This window comes from Panthera tigris, chromosome D4 (assembly GCF_018350195.1).
Source record: "Panthera tigris isolate Pti1 chromosome D4, P.tigris_Pti1_mat1.1, whole genome shotgun sequence".
Taxonomy (NCBI): Eukaryota; Metazoa; Chordata; class Mammalia; order Carnivora; family Felidae; genus Panthera; species Panthera tigris.
The window spans coordinates 11,901,895-11,922,615 of record NC_056672.1 but is presented as its reverse complement, the minus strand read 5'-3'; the positions used below and the strand labels follow the sequence as shown (position 1 = coordinate 11,922,615).

The window sequence follows — 20,721 nt, the reverse complement described above, 5'->3', positions numbered from 1 at the left end:
GAAACGGGAAATGTCAGACTGCCGCTGTTCGGGAGGTGGAGAGAGACCGTGGCTTCTGGAGGGGCTGCTCGGGTGGGCACGACATCTCTACCACTGAAGGGCTGAGGGACCTGGAGCAAGTTACGGAACCTCATCTTCCTCATCTGTAAAATGGGACCAGGAAGAGCACCCACCTCTTTGGCCGTCGGGAGGTGAACCGAGAGCTTGAAAGTCCCCCTACCACAGTCCCCGGAGCACAGGCAGGGCCTGGCAAGGAAGACGGTCTCTCCTTTTATAGCCTCAGCCCCCAACCTAAACTATTCTCCAGCTGCATCTGATCTCTTGAAATGTAAATGGAATCTGTTACTCCAGTTGAAAACTCTTCCGGGGTAGCTCACGGTTAGCAGGGAAATCCAGCCTGAGGCTCCTCCCACCTCTGCCCTCTCTCTGCTCCCATTGGCCTCTAGCGCTGAGGGTAGCATTGGCCATTCGCTCCTCCTGCAGCACCCTTCCCTGACTCTCAAAGTCTCAAACATCAGCTCTTCAAAGAAACCTTCTCTCCCTTCTTCGCACGAATCCCCTGTCTGTAATGACTGATCCGCTGCTCACGGCCCAGCTAGAAGGAAGCCGTTCCCTGAAGCCACTCAGCCAAGCGCTGGCTGAATGGACGAAGGTCGCGTTGTGATCCCCAGGGGCATGGTGCTTTGGAGATGAAGCCGGTTTGGTGGTCTACCTGGACCTGAGCAGCTGCCCACCTCTGCTTCAAGTGTTCAGCCCTTCCTAAGGAAAGGCCTAGGTCACCTAGACACGTGCAAATGGTATACACCGAGCCCAGAGGTCCAAAGTACTCATTTTTATTCTCCGCCAGGCCTTAGCCGTCTCTAGTTTCGCAAGCACGAGTAAATGGAATCAACAAGACCCTCTCCCAAACGTCTTTCGTCACGATTTGTCACTGAACGAGTTCCCCGTTTTTCCTAAAGAGACTGTGATTTGAGGGTGACCTAAAATGAAGTTTGACAAGTGCAGAAGACATGGGGGTTAATCGTCCTGCCTCTGTGCCCACTGCTCTCCCAGGGAGCAGCGAAAGGCTGCGGGAGCTATCAAGAGCGGCCCAGCAGATCTGTCCTTCCACTGAGGGAGGCACGCGGCGAGGAAGAGAGCCACGGGGCGTGAGGTGGGCAAAGATTCACTAGCCCACTTTCTGCCCAGGTGACCTGGCAGAGGCCTCCAGATCTGTGCATCCAAAAGCCAAAAGTGCCCGGAAGAACCTGCCTGTCCACCCCTGAATGCGCTCAGTCAGCAGAACGAGGTGCCAGAGAGGGGGGACAAATGTCCTCCAGCATGCCCCCCCTTTTAAGGAGTTCCCGGAGGGCATGCCAACTCCCAGCCAGGGGACCCCGTGGTTGGGGGATCATTCCTCCTTCCGGGTCCATCTTCCTTCCTGCCCCCCCAGGGGCCTGGCCTCACAGGTTCACAGGACAGTCTCCCGGATGACGCCGATGAGGCTGTGGGGCCGCTCGGCCTCTGCTCGGCGGGGCCTCCTCTGGGCTCTCGGCCTCCCCGCCGGGACGAAGGTGCTGAGGTCCCCGCAGCTCTGCAGGTGCAAGAGTCCAGGCTGTCTCCGGGAGGGTGGCACGTGGGCCCTGGAAGTGCTGGGCTGCAACGGGGCCATGATCTTGGGGAGAAGAAGAGGGTGAGGGACACGTTAAGCTTCACCACATGAGGTCCCTGCAACCGGCCTCCTCTATCCATCCATGCACTCTGTAGCCCAGTTGCTTTGGAAAAGAAAATAGGCTGTTTTCCCCATGTGGAACACAACTGGAATTCACAGATGCTTTCAACAGACTGACTGCCTCTTTTCTAACGTTCCTACGAAATTCCCCCAATTTTCTATGGTGTCGGCTGCCCACCTGCCTCACTTTACCTCCCGGGTCTCCACGTTTCTGGAGGGGACAGGAGCTGGTGACGTGGATTCCCAGCTCCCCGACAGCAATTGTGACGTGGGGCTGGAGCATCAGTAGTTCTAACAGGAGCCCAGGTGACAGCAATGTGCTTGAAAAGTGAGTGACTACCAGTCTGGCATGGAGTCCAGCTAATGAGGTTAGAAAATGTCAACCAAAACCAGCGACGCTTCCAATCAACCTGACAACCCTTGGATAAAAAACACAATAAACAGCATAAAAACTGAGCCACTCTATTTGTAAAAATGTTTCAGAACGGTTCTACTGCTCGATCTGTTTTGCAGTGGAGCACATATGTGACTTTAAACATGTCAGGCTAGCACTTACTTCGTAAAATGGCAAAAATACAGGGAATTCCTCAGTCAATTGGGATTGACGAGGGGAGAATTGTTGGGTAGGTTCGTGGAAGTTTCCAGAAGCGGCACAGTCATGACTATATGACCTGTAGTACTGTTAGTGACTTGAGAAAAACCCAGGTGCTTCATTACGACCTGTGATTGTTCTATCAGAAAGCAATCACTGGGATGACTTTTCATCTCATTTGTACCATTCTGAGAGTTAAAAAAAAATTTTTTTTAATGTTTGACAGAGAGAGAGAGAAAGACAGAGAGCGTGAGTGGGGGAGGGGCTGAAAGAGAGGGAGACACAGAATCTGAAGCAGGATCCAGGCTCCGAGCTGTCAGCACAGAGCCCAACGCGGGGCTCGAACCCAGGAACAGTAAGATCATGACCTGAGCTGAACTTGGACGCTTCACCGACTGATCCACCAGGGCACCCCTGTACCATTCTGAGATTTTAAGGTCATGGGAAGAAAATCCCTCCAAGAGATGGGACATTAAATTTTGCTACCATACTGTTATTATATTTGTCCTTCTGGTTAAAAAGAAAACTCCAGCAATCATAGACGTCAATTGTCATTACGTGTAAATTAGGGCAAGTGGTTTTGACACGGATAAAAATTAAAATGGCTCTAAAAAGGCATTCTAGTAATACCAGGAAAAGTAAAAATGTGCAAAGCTGAGTGGAGTCAGAAATAAAAGCTCTCCTTCTGCTTGTCCCTACTTCCTTCTGTCTGGGGAGAGACGTGGCATTACAACACATCACCGCTGGGGGCCACTCCTGGAAGGAGCCAGCAGATGACCCGGAGTCCACTGCAGCAATCCCAGTGCCTGAACTTTTATCCAGACTCGGCACAAAGACCCGACAGACATTCGCGGTGACGGCATCTGTCGAACTGAAAGTGCTTGTTCTTTTTCCCCAAAGCTGTTTTCCAGAGGAGCCCGTGCAGAAGGTCCACGCCAATGGCTTGGCAGATACGCCAGCTCTCACCTACCTAGGGCTTGGCAGCCTTGCACAAGTGGCTCCAAATGCTTGCTGTTTCTCGGGCCGTCGGGGCTGGACAGAGAGGAAGAGGTAGGGAATGACTTCCGGCGTGGGCCCGGGATATGAGGATGTAAATGTCTCCCCTACACAGACACTAACGAGAGCCTGACCCAAGACCACAGGCTGACCACTGGTTTAGAAAGCAGCCAACAAGAGGGTCTCCGGTTCATGTACCTGCTCATGTGAGTAATCAGATGTCTCTTCTACTCCCCTGGGTCCCCTGAGGGGCCAGGAGAGAAACTGGCTTCTGTCAAAAGAGGCCAGCAGGTAGAAAGGGGAAACGGAAAGGAAGATGAACAGGGACTTTGTCCGTCTTAACAACTCATCGAGGACCCTGAGGCAACTTCCCTTGGGCCCAGCAGCCCAGTGTATGCGTTGGGCACTTAATGCACACAGACACCGGCAGGCATCACCCGTGAGCCACTGTGCTCTGAGATCTACCATGGCCGCGCCTCGTACAAGGGGCAACAAAGTAAGTGCCTAAAACATAACGGCTTTTAAAAGAGGTGGGTAATTAAAGCTGTGACCCGTCCGCAGTTCTCATCAGGAGCAAACCCTCTTCGTTCAGAGGCACAGGGGTGGAGACCATCCAGTCCAAGGCTTCACTTTTTTAAAAAATGAGAAAACTGGGGCACCTGGGTGGCTCAGTCAGTTAAGTGTCCGACTCCTGTTTTCGGCTCACGTCATGATCTCACGGTTCATGAGTCTGAGCCCCACATCGGGCTCTGTGCTGATAGTGCAGAGCCTGCTTGAGATTCTCTCTCTCTGTCTCTCTCTCTCAAAATGAATAAATACACATTAAATAATCAAATAAAATAGGTAAAAATGAGAAAACCGACACCCAAATGGATTATATTACATGCCCAATGTTATCTTTCCACTGGGTGACTTCAGATTAGGGAATTGCCTTGTGGTTTTTAATCTATGCAGAGGAAAAGGCATTTATTCCTTTAAGTCCTATTGGTTTAGATATCTTGCCAATACTTCATGGGAATATCAACAGCTCCCAGAACGCTGCCAATTTTAAAATTCAGGGATGTCCATCATTGCCACAGGGCTGAGAAACCATATGCCCTATCAATCAATGCCCAGACTCCTTGCTTTTCTGCCCTAGCTGCACCCCTTTCTTTTCCCAGGAGTGCTTCCACGTCCTAGGAAAATCACTTTCTCTCCCTGGGACAAGGAGCCTGTGGAAAAGTCATCACACCTGAAAAGAAAGTGCTTCAGCTTCTTCTCTCTCCCTCCCCAGACCTCCTAAGAATCCCAATTCCCTTGATACGTGACCAGGAACTTATGTGCCTTGGACTGGAAATCAGAGAAGCTGCCTCAGCTGCCATGGAAACAAGTTCTCCGACTCGCGCCCAAGATGAGTAATAAAACTACCTGTTCGAGGAAACTGGCACTCGTGATGGCCTCCTCCATGTGCTCCTCGTCAGACTTCAGAACAGATTTAATGTTCTCGACGAGCTCATGGATGTCCGGGGTCATACTGCAGGAGGACTGCTCCAGGAACCTGGCCACCAGCAGCTTGGTGTCCATGTAGGACTTGTAATCTATCAGGGACCGAGGCCGGCATCGTGAAGCTCTGCATCTCAGACCTCTCCTCAAGGTCACCGTGGCCAGCTGCGGTCTTCCCTCTGTCTGCGTGGCAGCTTCACAGCTGAGCACCGGGGCAGCTGTGGGCAGAGACAGACAATACGTGCCCGTTGGCCACGCCCCCGTGAACGCACGCCTGGACGGAGACAGTGAGGGCCACTAAACTTGGCGTGGAAAGCATGTTGCAAATGCCAATGACCATGCACGTCTTGCTTTTCGTCTTGCAGAGGGAAAAATAAAACAACAACGACGACGACACAAACTTATTCCCTGAAGTTCCAAAAGGACATGTCCCCGAAGCATTTTATTGTGGCACATAAAACACAACCACCAAGCTGAAGACAGATGATAGAGAAGAGCATCCAGAATGCAAACTGCAACGGAGCAACGGTTCCATGGAGTAATGACTGGTAAGTGGGGATGGGTGGCGAGCAGGAAACAGGAAAAGAGATGGCCAGCCCGATGAAAGAATGTTCCAAGGGGCGGGGGGGGAAGGTGAAGGTGGCACTTAGACTGAGGAGAGACAAGACTGTGGGATGAATGGAGTGCTCTGCCCCCTTTGACTGTACCTTTGCCCTAAACATCCTCAGGGCATGGTGCTGACTTATGGATGCTCACACCATGGCTGGGAGGTAGCTCTATGGCTGACTATTAAGGAGAGAAAAATCTAGGTGCAGAAAAATCACATGTCATTCTCGAAGTCAACACATGGCCTGGGAAATCCACCTCAGGCCCTAATTTCCACAGCTACCTACGTCAGAAGGGTTTCAGGACCAGCAGAACATTACTGCACCATCAAGTGGGTGAAGTGAAACTCAGATCTGGTCTCCACGTTTTCGTCAGCCAGCCAGCAGCCCTCAGCGTACACGACCCTGGAGAATTGAGTCTGTGAAGGCCTGACAAGCGGAAATTTGATATTCGAGGAAGAAAGGAGGCGGAGGGTGGGAGAACAGGAGGAGGAAGGGGAGTACTCCTTTTCCTCTGGAGAAAAGTAGACATGGGGAGCTCTAAACAGGGGTTAGTGGCATCCTCCAGGCTGCCATGTGCATGTTCCCACACAAAGCAGGAGGTTTTCAGAAATGCTCCCTACAGACACTCATGTGTGAGGATAGTCAGGGACTGCATACTGTCACTGGAGGGCCATCTGGTCCCTTCTACAATTGAGGGCTCCAACAGGTAAACATGTGTCATCCTTGCCCCCGCAGCACTGCAGAATAGGGAAGGGGCTCTGGAAGGATCTCACTAAGCTGTTCAGACAGCCAAGTTCCCGTGGAAGCAGGCAGGTGGCCAGCTCGAGTCCTCAACTTGCCAGGTAGGGTAGAGACCCTCTGTGAAATGGGCTTGGGGAGCTGAGGGGCCAGGCTGCTGGCCTGTGGGCTTGCAGAGGTGCTCAGTCCCAGGCGGTGGGACTCCTCCAGCGCAGAAGACAAGAGGAATGTTCCCTCTGGCGCCCACAAGGTCAGTCCAGAGCTGTGGCAAACAACACAGGCTGTCAGAGGGACAGAACCAACACTACAAGTGGGGGGAGGGGACAACACGGGGCCCCAGAGAGAGCAGGGGGAGAGTGTTTGCAAAGTTGTATTTGCATCGAGCTTCAGGAGAGCGGAGGCCACTTGTTAGAACAGGTCACCGAAAGAAGCCTGTACTGGTAGCCTTACAGTTTCATTGTCTTCCTTTATTTCCTTTATTTTTTACAATTTTCCACAATGAAGAGCTATTTGGTATTCACGTATTCAGGTATTCATGTATCCAGAAAAAGGACTCAATGTTCTTTACATTTTTAAAAATTTTTACATTTGGGGGTGCCTGGGTGGCTCAGTTGGTTGAGCATCTGACCTCGGCTCAGGTCATGATCTCTCAGTTCATGGGTTCGAGCCCCACATCAGACCCTCTGCGGTCAGTGTGGAGCCCACTTTGGACTCTCTGCCTCCCTCTCTCTGCTCCTCCTCTGCCCACGTGCACACATTTGCATGCACTCTCTCAAAAATAAGTAAACGTTAAAAAAAAACTTTATTTAAAAATTTTTAATTAAAAAATTTTTTTTGATTTAAAATTATACAAATAACATCTATACACAAACTCAAAACGGAGAGGGAGAAAACTGGAGTGAGTCTCACTCTGGCTAAAGTTCTCAAAACAAGCCAGATTTAAATAACTCAAGTACTCGTACACAGTAAAAAAAAAAAAAAAAAAAAAAAAGATAAATCAAAAGAGAGGGGGTAAAAAAAATACAGCCCTTTAACTTTTTCCTTCAGAGAGAAGGTTTATTTCCACAGGACTGTGAGCACCCAGAAATCAGAGTCAGTTTTGCATTGTTTTCTTCACATAGTAGCACTCCATGGTCACGTGCAACCAAATGCTTTTGCTAACAATGACTTGAAAAACTCAATACCAGTCTTAAAAGATGTGGCAGATATATATTCCTAATGTGCATGCAGAATACCTTATTTTCCCAAGACCTCTTAACCTCTTTCTAGACATCTCTTAAACTGCCCCCACCCCACCCCCAGCTTTCACCAGGCACCTTCGGGCAAACACGTGCACGGGGCCCTGCAAGTAGCTTGGGGAGTGCCATCACCTCTCTCCGCGGAATGATGGAGCACAGGGTCGCTCCTGGATCTCGCCCTCAGCTGCGGCGGGGCTCTCCAGCTGCCCGCAGGACGCAGCTGGTTTGCATCGGGCGCTGACACGGATCCACTTTCTTCTCCAGGTGTGTTAGGACTGTCCCCACCTGATTCTTTTTAAAAAAAAAAAAAAAAGAGAAACGCACATTATTTCACCAGCTGCAGCCTTCAAAATGTTGGGCAGGAAACACCTGTGAGCCCCAACCTGTAGGGGCAGGAAAATACAGTGAACAACATTTGCTTCGGCTCCCAGCCCAGTGAGTTTTTACTTCCCAGCACTGTGGGAACCGCCGCCTCTCCAAACCATCCCTCCACACCTAAAACAAGCAAACAAAAAACTTTAAGTCGAAGAGCAGAGCAAAATAAAGAAGCCATTCCAAAATGTCAGGGTGTGTGTGTGTGTGTGTGTGTGTGTGCGTGTTTGTTTTCCTAAGAGTGTTAGAATCTTCTCCAGGGAAAGCTCCTGGCCACTTTCCCGTTTCTGAGAATTCAGGGTGAGCTTGCGTGGGTGGAAGTACATGCCTGCCCGGGTAAGGTGACTGTGAGGGCTGCAGACCAAAGGCAGAAAGACGAGGCATTTGCACGGCCCAGAGTGGAGGCCAGGCTCGGGAACTCCTGAAGGCCAAGGGAAAGAGCCAGGGCCGCTGAGCAGATAGGTAAAACCACTCAAGAAAGGGGTGACTTCTGCTCAGGATGACCAAATCACGTCATTTGTGAGCCTGAGTGTGGTCTGGACAACTTTTTTTAAGAAGTGGAAGAATCCCAAACATGCTTAGGAGGGAGAATGCAGCTGCATTATTCGAAGATGGAAGGTGAGCAGAACAGAGACCTGTTCCAAATGGCGCCACTGAAAATTCACCTCCGTCGAAAATAGCTACACTTGATCCATTATTTATCACCACTGCCATTTTGTGCTGGTGGACAATTTTCTGGGCCATTTAAAACCTCTCCAAAGAAAGAAAGCTGTAACAGTGTTCCCTTAAAGGACAAGGATAGCTGTAAACTGACTCTAGCGTTTTGAGGCAGGACTGAAAATCAGCATTCACTCTGTGTGAAGGCAGCGTGACATAGACCCTAGGTTAAAAATGACAGCGCAATCTCACAGAAAATCATCCTGAAATCAACAAAACTCCTTTTTCCCTTTAAAAGAGCCCAGCTTATTTTACCAGGAGAAAGAAAATCTGAGATGGGAAAACATGGGACTGCCAAATTATAATCTATAATCCATTTCACAGGGCGAAGAGCCTTGTTACTCCTCAAAGATTCTTCTTATAATTTTTTTTGTCATGTTTATTTATTTTTAAGAGAGGGAGCCAGACACAGAGAGGGAGCCAGACACAGAGTGCGAGCAGGGGAGGGGCAGAGAGAGAGGGAGACACAGAATCCCAAGCAGGCTCCAGGCTCTGAGCTGTCAGCACAGAGCCCGACGCAGGGCTTGAACCCATGAACTGTGAGATCGTGACCTGAGCCGAAGTTGGACGTTTAACCGACTGAGCCAGCCAGGCGCCCCACTCCTAAAAAAATTCTAAGGATATCTTTATTTCTGTTTACATAGTATCTCCCACTTGCCAACCTTAATTGTTGACAGTACTTTTACACCTGGACAAAGGATACAGTGTGGACCACTGGCTCCAAGGTATCTGACCCCCAACAAAGTATCCTATAGGTCACCATTTTGATTCTTACGCTACTGAACCCTGAGTTTGAGCAGTGATAATGTTTATTACCTTGAGTCACTGGCATGCAGATTGGCTCCAAGGGGCTCATGGCACCTTCTGATCCTTCTGGCATGTGGAATGAAGATCCCTACGTCACAGGAGAAAAGAGGGTTATCTGGTGATACTCAACCCCACCCCCATCTGGACTCCACTGAACTTCAAAGCAAGTGCAGGGCCCAGTCTCCCGCCGTTCTCTGTGCCCCATGCTGCACCTCCTACTAGCAGTCAAGGTACCAAGGAGAAACTATAGACTGTACCTGCTCCTGGTCCGTCTGGCTCACCACAGCCTCATAGGGAGGCGGGGGGTCCAAAGGACAGAACACTTCCACACCTTTGATTCGCGCTCCGTAGATATGTGGGAGTGGAATAACATCAGGACCGACCATCCTAGAAAAAGCATCTTGGCATCAGGAAGCAGATTCTACGGGAATTCTGCGCATCCGACAGCAGCTGCAACTAACTGCATGGTGGCCTTTGCCCGTGGAGGGTCATCCACTGACAGCGTGGATGACCCCTCACTCCTCCATGACCATCTCCCGGCCCTGGAGCAGGGGATAGTCTAAGCTGCTCTCCGATGGAAAGCCCAGAGTTTCTTAGGCAAGTGCAATGCCATCATTCCTTTTATGATTTTCAATGTCTTTACTTATTTTTGAGAAAGAAAGAGACACAGCAAGTCAGGGAGGGGTGGAGATAGAGAGAGACACAGAATCTGAAGCAGGTTCCAGCACAGAGCTGACAGCACAGAGCCTGATGTGGGGCTTGAACTTAACGAACCATGAGATCATGACCTGAGCCGAAGCCACGTGCTCAACCGACTAAGCCACCCAGGTGTCCCTGCCATCATTCCTTTTAAATCCAAAGGAAGCCATAATCCCAAAGACAGAAAGCAGGTTAATGGCTGCCAGGGGCTGGGGGGAGGGGATTGGGGCATAACTGCTCAGTGGGTACCAGCCTCCCTGGAGGTGATGAGATCGCTGCAGAACCAGATGGGGGTGGAGGTTGCACAACATGGTGACTGTACCAAATGCCACTCAATGGTACGCTTTCCAATGGTTCCACTCATGTTATGAGAATGTCACCTCAATGAAAGACAAAAACAAAACTAGGAACTCAGGGAAGCTCAATTATTTCTTACATTAGGATACGACAAGATTTCTTGCCTGGGCTTCCCTAATGTCTGATTCATGGAAACTCACTCACGGAAACTCACTGTTTGTTAAATAGTTGAAGGGATGAATTAATTTTTCCAGAAAAGCGAGCGACATCACAGCTCAAAGACAAAGCAGTGTACTGCAGGAGGAGTCACAGAGTAACCCATCTTAAATGTAGTCAGTCAACAAACACTGACTGAGCACTTGCTTCATGCCAGGCACTGTGGCTTTTGTCCTGTGAGTGAGGGACCCTCCAAAGCAAATAAATGAAGAAACAGGGGCGCCTGGGTGGCTCAGTCAGTTGAGAGTCCGACTTCAGCTCAGGTCATGATCTCGCAGTTGACAAGTTTGAGCTCCTCGTCGGGCTCTGTGCTGACAGCTCAGAGCCTGGAGCCTCCAGGGATTCTGTATCTTCCTCTCTCTCTGCCCCTCGCCCACTCATGCTCGGTCTCTCTCTGTGTCAAAAATAAATAAACATTAAAAAAAATTTAAATGAAGGAACAAATCTCAAGATTTTCTGCCTGTGTTCGTAAAAAACTACACACACACACACACACACGCACGCGCGCGCGCGCAAAATGGTTGTAAAGAACCTACATTGTAAAATGGTAGCTTAAAATACACAGACTCTTGTATCTGTTGACCAAACTTCAAGTTATAAAATAAATAAGTCCTACGGATATAATACACAGCAGGGTGACTGCTGTTAATACTATTGTATTGCATATTTGAACGTTGCTAAGAGAGTAAACCCTAAAAGTTCTCAACCCAAGAAAAACAATCCTGTTACTATGTGTGGTGATTTACCACGGTGATCACTCCACAATATACACAAATATTGAATTGTTATGCTGTACACCTGAAGCTAATAGAATGTTCTAGGTCAATTATATCTCATTCTTTAAAAGACACAAGGAAGACCAGAACATCTGTACTCAGGCTGTGGAGTATTAGAGAATGAAAATAAGGGACAGGAGCAATAGTTGAACGTCTGTTCTTGAAATGTGAAAATGGGACGTAACCTGAAGAGACTGGTGACAGATTCTGGGCCAGCTGGGTGCAGGGCCTGCTTTTCTCAGAAAGCTGCTCTGGGGGGTTACGGTTGTTTCATTTTATTCCTGTGCCCACTCTGGTGGAGGAAAAAAGTTGAAAAACACGTGATGTTCTTTTTTCCTAACGATACAACCAGTGAACAAGGAGGCTCATTTCACTCAGTGAGCCCTAGGGACTCCTTCTGTCCTCTCCAGAGCCATCTTTCCTGTACTCCCAAAACCCTCAGCCAGCTCCCCCTGCGCTTCTTTTTTTTTAAGTTTATTTATTTTTGAGAGAGACAGACACAGCGTGGGTGGGGGAGGGGCAAACGGTGGGGGGGGGGGGAGCGGGGAGGGGAGACAGAGAGAGAGAGAGAGAGAGAGACAGAGAGAGAGAATCCCAAGCAGGCTCCATGCTGCCAGCATACAGCTCGATGTAGGGCTTGAACCCACGAAACCTCGAGATCATGACCTGAGCCAAAACCAAGAGTGAGACGCTTAACCAACCGAGCCACTCAGGCACCTGCCTCCCCTTGTGTTTCTTCACTGCAGCGTCCTCCCCAGGAAGGTGACTACCCCCAGCTTTGCCAATTTGTTTGTTAGCTCTGGTGGTCTTTTGTTTGATATTCCCCACCCAGTGGCTACCTGTATGTTCACAGAGAAGAGAGGTCTTGTTTGGGGCCAAGTGGTCAAACCGACCTCCATTTTAAATCTTAAACTCTTCAAGAAGGAAAGCTAGGGGGAAAGGGGGCACATTTTCTCTAAATTGACTGCAAATGAATGGCTTCTTATGGTGGTTACTATAATGACCAAGAAAGCCTCTGTTTGATAGAAGATGCTTCTAGAGGAGAAAAGGAAAGTTCCTTTCCTATTAAATAGTTTTCTCTATTTCACCTCCTTTGGGTACACAGGGATCTGGGGAGGGAAGCAGGTCTGCTATGACCTGGCAGGTTTTCTCCTGATCCCTCGTGGCTCCTGATCCCAGCTAGGGAGTAGAATCACCCGGGGAGGTTTGCAAACTATGGAAGGCCCAGGCCTCACCTCTAGAAAGTCTGCTCTAATTGCTTGTGGTGGGGCCCACACAGATAAAGAGATTTTTGTCTCTTAAAAATCAGCTAAGTGGCCATGTGACACCACAGCTGAAGAAGGAATCTGGGACTCAGAAATGGTAAGAGATCCCCCAAGGGCAGCCTGGTAACAGACTCCAGAGTTTGGGCTCTTTCAAGTTCATCCCAAACTCTCCAGGAAGCCTTCACTACTGAAGGTAGACAGAAAACCCCGACAGACCATGCCAAATGCATTCTGCTTTACGTTGACCACTAGGCCTTGAGAACTCAGGCAAGGGTCATACAGCAACTCATACGACCAAAGAGTGGTCCTCCCCTATGTCCTGGAACAGTGATGTGGACGCCAGGCAAGGGTACACTGAGCACCGAGTCGCCCACCAGCACAGCCTGGCTCCACTTGAGTTTGGGTTTCGAACTTCATTAGGAAAGGAAATGAGCTTGTTATGTTTACCACCAAGAAACAAATTGCCCACGTTCTGCTTTCTATAATCTTGAGTTTTCCGTAACACATTACATCACCATGGTTCAACTAGGTCCACAGTCACGGAATAGGTCAGAAGCTCTGCTTCTTGACTCCTGGCTCCAACCAATTTCTGAGGATGGGGGGCTCCCCGGGGTGACGGAAGAAGAAGACGCAGCCCCTGCTGCCCTTACAAATCAAGTCACGAGACAGAAACCCATCTTTGCACAGAAACCTTCACTGCAATCAGGTTTCTGTTTATGATGGTAATTTGAGAAGCCCTTTCTCAGGGAGGTACCAATGCACGAAGTGGTTGTATTTATAGAAGTAAAATAAATAAACTTCTCTGAGAGGTCATGATATCTTACAGGAAGTGGGAGCTTCCATTGTGTGAAAACTCTTAACCGGTTGTGGAAATACTAAAGAAAACATTCATCAGTCTTCTTGCCTGCCTGCTTACAAGAAAGAAAATTACCAGTTAAAGTTGAACAACTAGTGTCTATAAGGTAGATAGCTAAAAATCTAGCAAAGTCGACCAAATTTAAGAATGCTTTTGATACAATATGTATGCAAAGGTGAATACATTTAGCCATTTTAGTAAGGAAAGTGGACCGCCCTCTGATACTGGGAGAATTGCAGAAAATAAGGGTGTTTGCCCATTGGAGATATGATCTCGGCCTCCAGGTATATACTTCAGGCCCAGCAGTGTCTTCTTTCTCACAGGGATGGATTACTTTAACACCCCCCTCCATGTTCCTACTGGCAAGCTCTGAAAGGCAAAGCTCTTGAGGAGATGCTTGTCTGGATTTGGAGAGGACAGTCTCAGGACTCAGAGGGGCAAATCCAGGGATGCACCCAAAGGTGGATATACCCACATTGATAAGCATTACTATGGAGGAACTGATAAGAGAAATGGAAGAGAGGGGAAGGGAAGTGGGGAGGGGCACTGCTGGACAGCAGGACTCCTACACCCGCATGAGTCACTTTCCCTTTCTGCCACCGCAGGAAATTAAATCTGTTGCCTCCTCGTAGGTCAACCAAGGGCTCACCCACAGTATCAGAAAGCCAATTAATTCTTCTTCCTGAAGAGGGCATTTCTCTTCCCAACCATGAAATAACAGGCATTTTCTACAGCCTTCCAATATGTCCACTGCACACAGCCTGAAACTGGGCTACAGTATGAGCAAATGTGTTCTAGGTGCACAAGGAATATGTGTTCTATTGCTCTGTCTCTCTGGCCGCTGTAATTCTTGGCTCATTTCCTAAAAGACTAGGGAAGCCATCCTAGCCCCCAAAGCTTTGACATTCCAGTGCACCACCCCTTGAACAACAGGGAGGCTGAGCTGTCCTCCGTGCACCCAGAAGCTGTCCCCTCCAGCTTTGTGGCCATCCCTACCTGCCCCTAGGTGGGTGAGCAGAGGAGGGCATGGAGATGGGGTTTAGGTACAACTCTGAGCGACAAGGCAGGAAGACAACCCACTGAAAAGAACATTAACAGCATCTGTGTAGTGGCTCCCACTGGTGGCCTATTTCAAAGCCACATGTGGCTGCCCTGAGCATTAGAAAATGGATTTCCAAAAACCTCAAGCCTGGCACCAAATTTGACAACTCTCCTTTGGGTGCCTTGGGGATTAAAAGTAGAAAGTCCTGGCCCTCTGAATATTGAGCTAAAGACACCAGTCTTAGAGAATTCAGAGATTTTTCTTTTGGAAGCTTAAATATAGTTTGCTTATCCTTTAAATTCAGCTTAAGATCACTTCATCCAGAAAGCCAACTCTGGCTGGCTGACTCTGCCTTCAAGCTCTCTGCAGCCCATTCACGATCATGGGTTATGTGGGCCTCCTCTGTGCACCCAAATCTCTCTCTTGAGATCTACTATGATCCTTGCAATACTCCTCCATAATGACCCAGACTCTGAGCTATGGAGAGGGGAAGAAGGCGGATCTAACTCATTCGGAATGTCAATAACCCAGCATGGTGACTAGGAAGCAGCCGAGGACTGATTAAATGTTTGTTGAATGAATAAATGAAGTCAATATTTAAGGAGGTATAATTCTAGAAGTTGCTACCAACCAGAAAAACACATGCAGCATTTCTTTCTGCAAATAGTTATTCCTGAGATTTAAGAAACAAATGATAAATTTTGAGCTAGAATTTGAAAAAGAAAATAAGCATGGTGTCTATTTTTTCTAGACCAGGGAGATGTCATGAATAATTAATCTTTTTTTAATGGCTGGGAAGAATGTCATGATTTGGGAACCTGCTGATGGTGTTATAATGAACATCGATTTGGCCTGAGCGTGTTTCCAGGGCAACGGCAGCTCTCAATCTTGTCACATTATAGCAGCCATCTCACTGGGTGTCAGTTTTCCTGGGAAGCTAATTGAAGTGGAAAAAGCGTACCCTTAGGTCAAGGTGTGACTTTTCTTTGGTTTGGCACGGTTTATCAGACAAAAGGGCGGGATGGGGGGGATAGAAAATCCTGGAAAATAACACAATCCTCCATGAGTCCTCACAGAGAGCTGGGGTGGGGGCACCCAGGCTACCTGCGGTTCATCCGGGGTGTGCAGGAGTAAAATGTGGCGAAGTAGGAAGGCGGGGGCACTGGTGGCACGAAATCATCAGGGTCTGGGATCCGTCCATGTTCTTCCACCTCTTCGACAGAAATCTGGGACTCATCCTAATGAAACAGCACCTTGGTTAGTCAACGACCTTTGCTACAAAGGCTCAGTGCAACACAGTCCTGGTGTCCCCGTGTCTGGACTTACGATGCAGGATCTTCGGGCTGCAAATATCTGGAGGTAGCGAAGGGCAGCTGCCACCAAGCAGACGGTGGTGGTCAGGGCGTTCAAGGCACACAGGGCGAAAAGAACTTTCTAGAACAGGGAAATAATAACACCACCGAGTACTTCAAAGCTGATGACCAGAAGGCAATATCAAAACTTTTAAAAATAATAATAGTAATGTCCCAACAAGGCGATTCTCATGAGAAAAACCACGCAAAGGACTTTGACGTTTGGCTTATGGTAAGTGCCAGATAAATGCTGGTTATTATTAGGACTCTCAGGCAGTAATGTATACTTCTTAATTTTAAAAACTGATCTCGGAAGCTTGCTGTCCCCAAAAGCCCTAGGATTACGATTTTTCTTTTTGCAAGCATCAGAATGTGGTCTGGAAACATTCCTTCCAGGAGAGCAGCTGAGTGTCGGTTCTGAAGGTGGGGTCGTCAATGATAGCAGTTCCCAGCCTCCCCCTCCTGCAGCCTCCCAGCAGGACAGCATGCTGTTTAATCTGTGGCCACGGATTCTATTTCAGGAGCGACCGGCTGGGCTGCCCTGGGCACCTAATTATGACAACGCAGGGGGGCAGGCCAGCCAGAGTGTAAATAGGGCGTCTCTTCTCTAAACACGTCTCAAAATAGCAGGAAAGGCAATTCCAGAAGTTTCTGTTGCCACAGTCCTGGCACCTTAGCGAGGCTTTCCCCAAGAGGGTTTGTGGCTCGGAAAGTTTGGGGGTGACTCAGCTACCAGAAAACCAAGAAGCCAAAGAAAGAAGGCCATTTTCACACTCTACACAATTCAGAGAGCTGGCAGCTGAGAGATCCCTCCTTTGAACAAAAAATAAACCCAAAAGAAAGATCTGAAGAAAGCCCGTCTGTCAGTGAGGGATTATCCAAAAGCTAATACCTCAGGGTTCACCAACTGATCTTGTCACTCACGGGACTAGCGGCCTTGCTTAAGTCAGGACACAACTTTCATCCGATTCCCTAAGAAAGGGTAATTCTGAACTCCTCTCTGCAACTGGAATCATTTATTTTTAATCTCTCAGTTACTATAGTTGCTGCCTATTAAACAAGAGGTAAGGTGCTTGAATTTCTCTTGCATTTACTAACGGATATCTCTCCCAAACCTATGTGTCCTGGCTGAACATCACCCAACAGCCCGCAGGACTCGATGAAGCCAACAAAGGAGCATCAGTACAAGGACAAACGGGCATGCAGTTTAAACGTTTTGCTCAAGGCCAGGGCACCTGGTGGGCTCAGTTCATACAGCATGCAACTCTTGATCTCAGGTTCATGAGTTCAAACCCCACATATGTGTGGGCCTACTTGAAATATAAAATAAAAGCCGGGGCACCAGGGTGGCTCAGTCAGTTAAGCATCTGACTTCAACTCAGGTCATGATCTCACAGTTCATGAGTTCGAGCCCCTCATTGGGCTCTGTGCTGACAGCTCAGAGCCTGGAGCCTGTTTTGGATTCTTTATCTCCCTCTCTCTCTGCCCCTCCTCTGCTCACACTCTGTCTTTCTCCCTCTCAAAAAATAAACGTTAAAAAAAGTTAAAAAATATAAAATAAAGGCTTTGCTAAAAGCTACATCATATATGTGTAGTTGCATCGTGTGTGGTATGGACATACATGTACATAAATATATATACGTACATATGTATATATTTAGGCTTCTTCACATTTTTCACTATCTTATAATTCTTGAACACAAAGAAAGCCATCCATTCGTAATTTAAGAGACACACAGTAATCTGCGCTTTTTCCTAACTCAGTTCTGTCCCTGGGTCACTGATGAGGGTTGGCTCCTATCTGCGTTCAGCAGCCCAATTATTGGAGGGAGGTAACAGGGTAGGAATATTTCAAGTAACTTTGCCTTCTTGGGGGCTCTATAGCCTATTTACTGATGAGGGTCGAATCCATTCGAGTACCTTGAGTAGCAGGTGAACAGCATTACAAGGCTGAACCGGGAAGAGTTTCAAGGCATTTTCTTTGTCTGTGCATTTGGCTGGTTGAAATTCTTCACAACAGAAGCAAATCTTGCCTTCGCCTAAGTCCACCTTAAAGGGGAAAAGGCAGAACAACAATCTGATTATTGAGAATGAATACACAGGCTACCCTGGAGCACCAATCCTGCAGAATGAGATATGGTGAGGTCCCATGCCAGGCAGTACCTATATCAGTCAGGGTGGGCTAGGGTATGCTGTTGTAACAACAAAGTTATTTCTTGAATATTCTGCATGCCCACTGCAGGTCAGCCGGGGGCTCTGGTCATCATATTCCATTAGGGACCTTGGTTGATGGACCACCCACCATCTCGAGATTAATGATCACTATGCCAGAGGTGGAGAGCACACGATAAAACGCACACTGGCACTTAAAATAGGGTTGCCAGGAAAAATATTGGACACACAGTTAAATTCAAATCCAGATAAACAACATCATTGTTTAGTATAATTATGTCCTAAAATACTGCATGAGAAATGTTTACAGTAAAAAACAAAAACAAAAAACAAAACCGTATCAGCTGTTCATTTGACATTTAAATTTAATTGGGTGCCCTGTGTTTTTAACTTGCTAAGTCTCGTAACTCTAGCCTAAATCTTCCTCTTGGAAATGACACTCCTCGCTTTAGCTCACATTTCATTGCCAAAACAAATCTTATGGCTCTACCTAACTCCAAGTGGGTAGGGAAATTTAAGCTATCGTGTGCCTATAAGAAACACAGGGTATATTTGGTGAACGGTATCCCCAAACCACATAGACTTTAACGAGATCTCTCAGCTGACATCTTCAATGTGGTCACAGGTTCTAGCTTTCTTTATTTGAAGTGATGACATCAGAGATGAGTAATCTCATATTTATAGTGAAATGTTTGGCAAACTTTTGGCCATATTTCTAAGTTTCCCTTGAATCAAGTTATAAAAATATGCAAAACCTGATGTTGGCTAATTAAGACCCATAATTTAGGAGCCAAAATTCATACTTAACTTGCTCTGCCTGTTGAGCTGTTAGAGTTGGCTGTTAAATTTTGGCTAAAAGGAAGAGACATACCTTTTTCATACTTGTTAGATTAATTAGGTAGCTTCAACATCACTAGCTGCAAAATTCTTTAGTAATCTTTAATAACTGAACATCTACAGTGTTTTAGTTACTTAAGAGGAAATATGAGTTTTATTTCTTATTGAATTAAGATTTTTACCTTCTAACCAAACTCACCCTGTAGCTACCCTCCTGTAACAAATTCATGGTACTTTTCCAAATTAGGAGAAAACACAGTTCCTTTTAATACATGTTGACTATGAAGTGAAGGGAAAAATGTCCACTGATGATTACACATGTTAATAGACACATTATTTTTTGGTTTGGTTTTCTCTTTCTTGGATGTGAAATTTACACGCACACACACAAAATGTACATACAAATCTTAAGCACGCCATTTGCAGAATTTTAAGTAACACATAACCCCTGTGCATCCCAAATCCTTATCAACATAGAGAAAACAGAATCACCAGAGAAAGTTTTATCATGCCCTTCCCCATCAATCCCTGCTCCCAACCTCCTACAGGCAAACACTGTTTTGATTTTTTCCACATAGATTAGTTTTGCCTCTTCCAAAACTCCATGGATTCTGTAACATTTTTTATTCTCTGTCCTTAAACCACAGTGAAAGGGATGCATTATTATATCAAACACTGATGCCCAGATTTTGATATAAATTCTGCCTCAGATACAAAAAATTACAGTAACTAGAGTTACCTGGATGGACCCTATCCATTCATTTCCACTTGGTTTCTGTCCTTTCCTGGTTTGTCCACAGAGACTGTTGTCTTAACAATGTCCCCACACCTAGATCCACAACATACCCCACAGACGCACATAGAAGCAAAAGGCTGTCTGTGTTTGAATTTTTCTTCCACTGTCTCACATGTCTGAAGGTACATCCTGCTGCTAATATCTGCACTCAATTTTTGCCTTCTAAGGGAAAACTACTGTGGCCGTTCAGACAGGAGTTCTCTAGGCAGAGTCTGGGAGGGGGGATTTTATTTCCTCTCAGGGATCAATGGCTTTCTCTTAGCCCCTCTTCATAATTAGCAATAGTCCTTACACTGGGCTAAATTCAGCTGGGAAGTATTACTCCCAGGGAGCTGCTTCCCTCAAAGTCTCCAGCTGAGAACTCCCTGATTTACTACTAACAGTACTTTTTAGTAGTTACAAATAAGCAGCTATTAGAGTTGCTACATTCTGCTTATGTACACGAGGCTCTCTTCTTCCCAAACACCAACCAAGCTCAACCAAGTTCACTTTTTCAGCACCATGCAGTGTGGTTTCTATTTCTTATACTTATGTAAGCCTCAAAATCCTACCTAAGGATTCTGCCCCCCTCAGGTAATACTAGGTGTCATCTTGCAAAGTACTCCCCTCCCCCTCGAGTCCATTCTTAATACAAGGCATTCAAGTTAAGAGAGAAAACAGGCTTGTGCGGGCTGCGCGCGTGTGCATGGGCACGCGCGCACACACACACACACACACACACACACACACACACGGCTGCATTATTTACACACAACAAGGCTTCTGTGTATATGGAAACTTCAGCTCTCTGGAACTTCCTGGGTGAGCTGGTCTGGATGGAACAGCTTTCCAGATTGGTGAATGTTAATCCCTTTACACAAGACTTTTGGAAAGTTTAATCATTATCCAAATAATAATGAATATCAATCGCTGTGCCCAGCAGACACAAGCAACCCTGAGGCTCTGTATAAAATGATGCCAGACAACCATGTATTTTGTATTTCTTGCTCTTTCTGTCCTGATCCTCCCCCTCCCTTCTCAATCCCAGCGGTGCCCCCAATATTTCTGCAGCTATATTCCAACTTCTCCTTGATCTCTTTAACCATCCACAAACAACCCTGTTCAAGCCTCTCCATGAACAATATTCACCCTTCAACCTTGACAGTGTTACCT

General features: G+C 47.3%; 1 protein-coding gene across 1 annotated transcript in view; it reads right to left on the bottom strand.

Annotated features, from left to right (window-relative positions):
* Positions 1 to 817: 817 nt before the first annotated feature.
* Positions 818 to 20,721, bottom strand: part of FAM189A2 (family with sequence similarity 189 member A2) — a 66,811-nt gene continuing 46,907 nt past the window's right edge. The window contains exons 4-11 of the mRNA XM_042964002.1: positions 17,685 to 17,813; positions 15,739 to 15,846; positions 15,517 to 15,650; positions 9,519 to 9,648; positions 9,271 to 9,349; positions 7,498 to 7,656; positions 4,707 to 4,999; positions 818 to 1,654 (exon numbers count right to left, since the gene is read on the bottom strand). Coding sequence (XP_042819936.1) covers positions 1,451 to 1,654; positions 4,707 to 4,999; positions 7,498 to 7,656; positions 9,271 to 9,349; positions 9,519 to 9,648; positions 15,517 to 15,650; positions 15,739 to 15,846; positions 17,685 to 17,813 — 1,236 coding nt within the window. The 3' untranslated portion in view covers positions 818 to 1,450. The remainder of the gene's footprint in view (positions 1,655 to 4,706; positions 5,000 to 7,497; positions 7,657 to 9,270; positions 9,350 to 9,518; positions 9,649 to 15,516; positions 15,651 to 15,738; positions 15,847 to 17,684; positions 17,814 to 20,721) is intronic.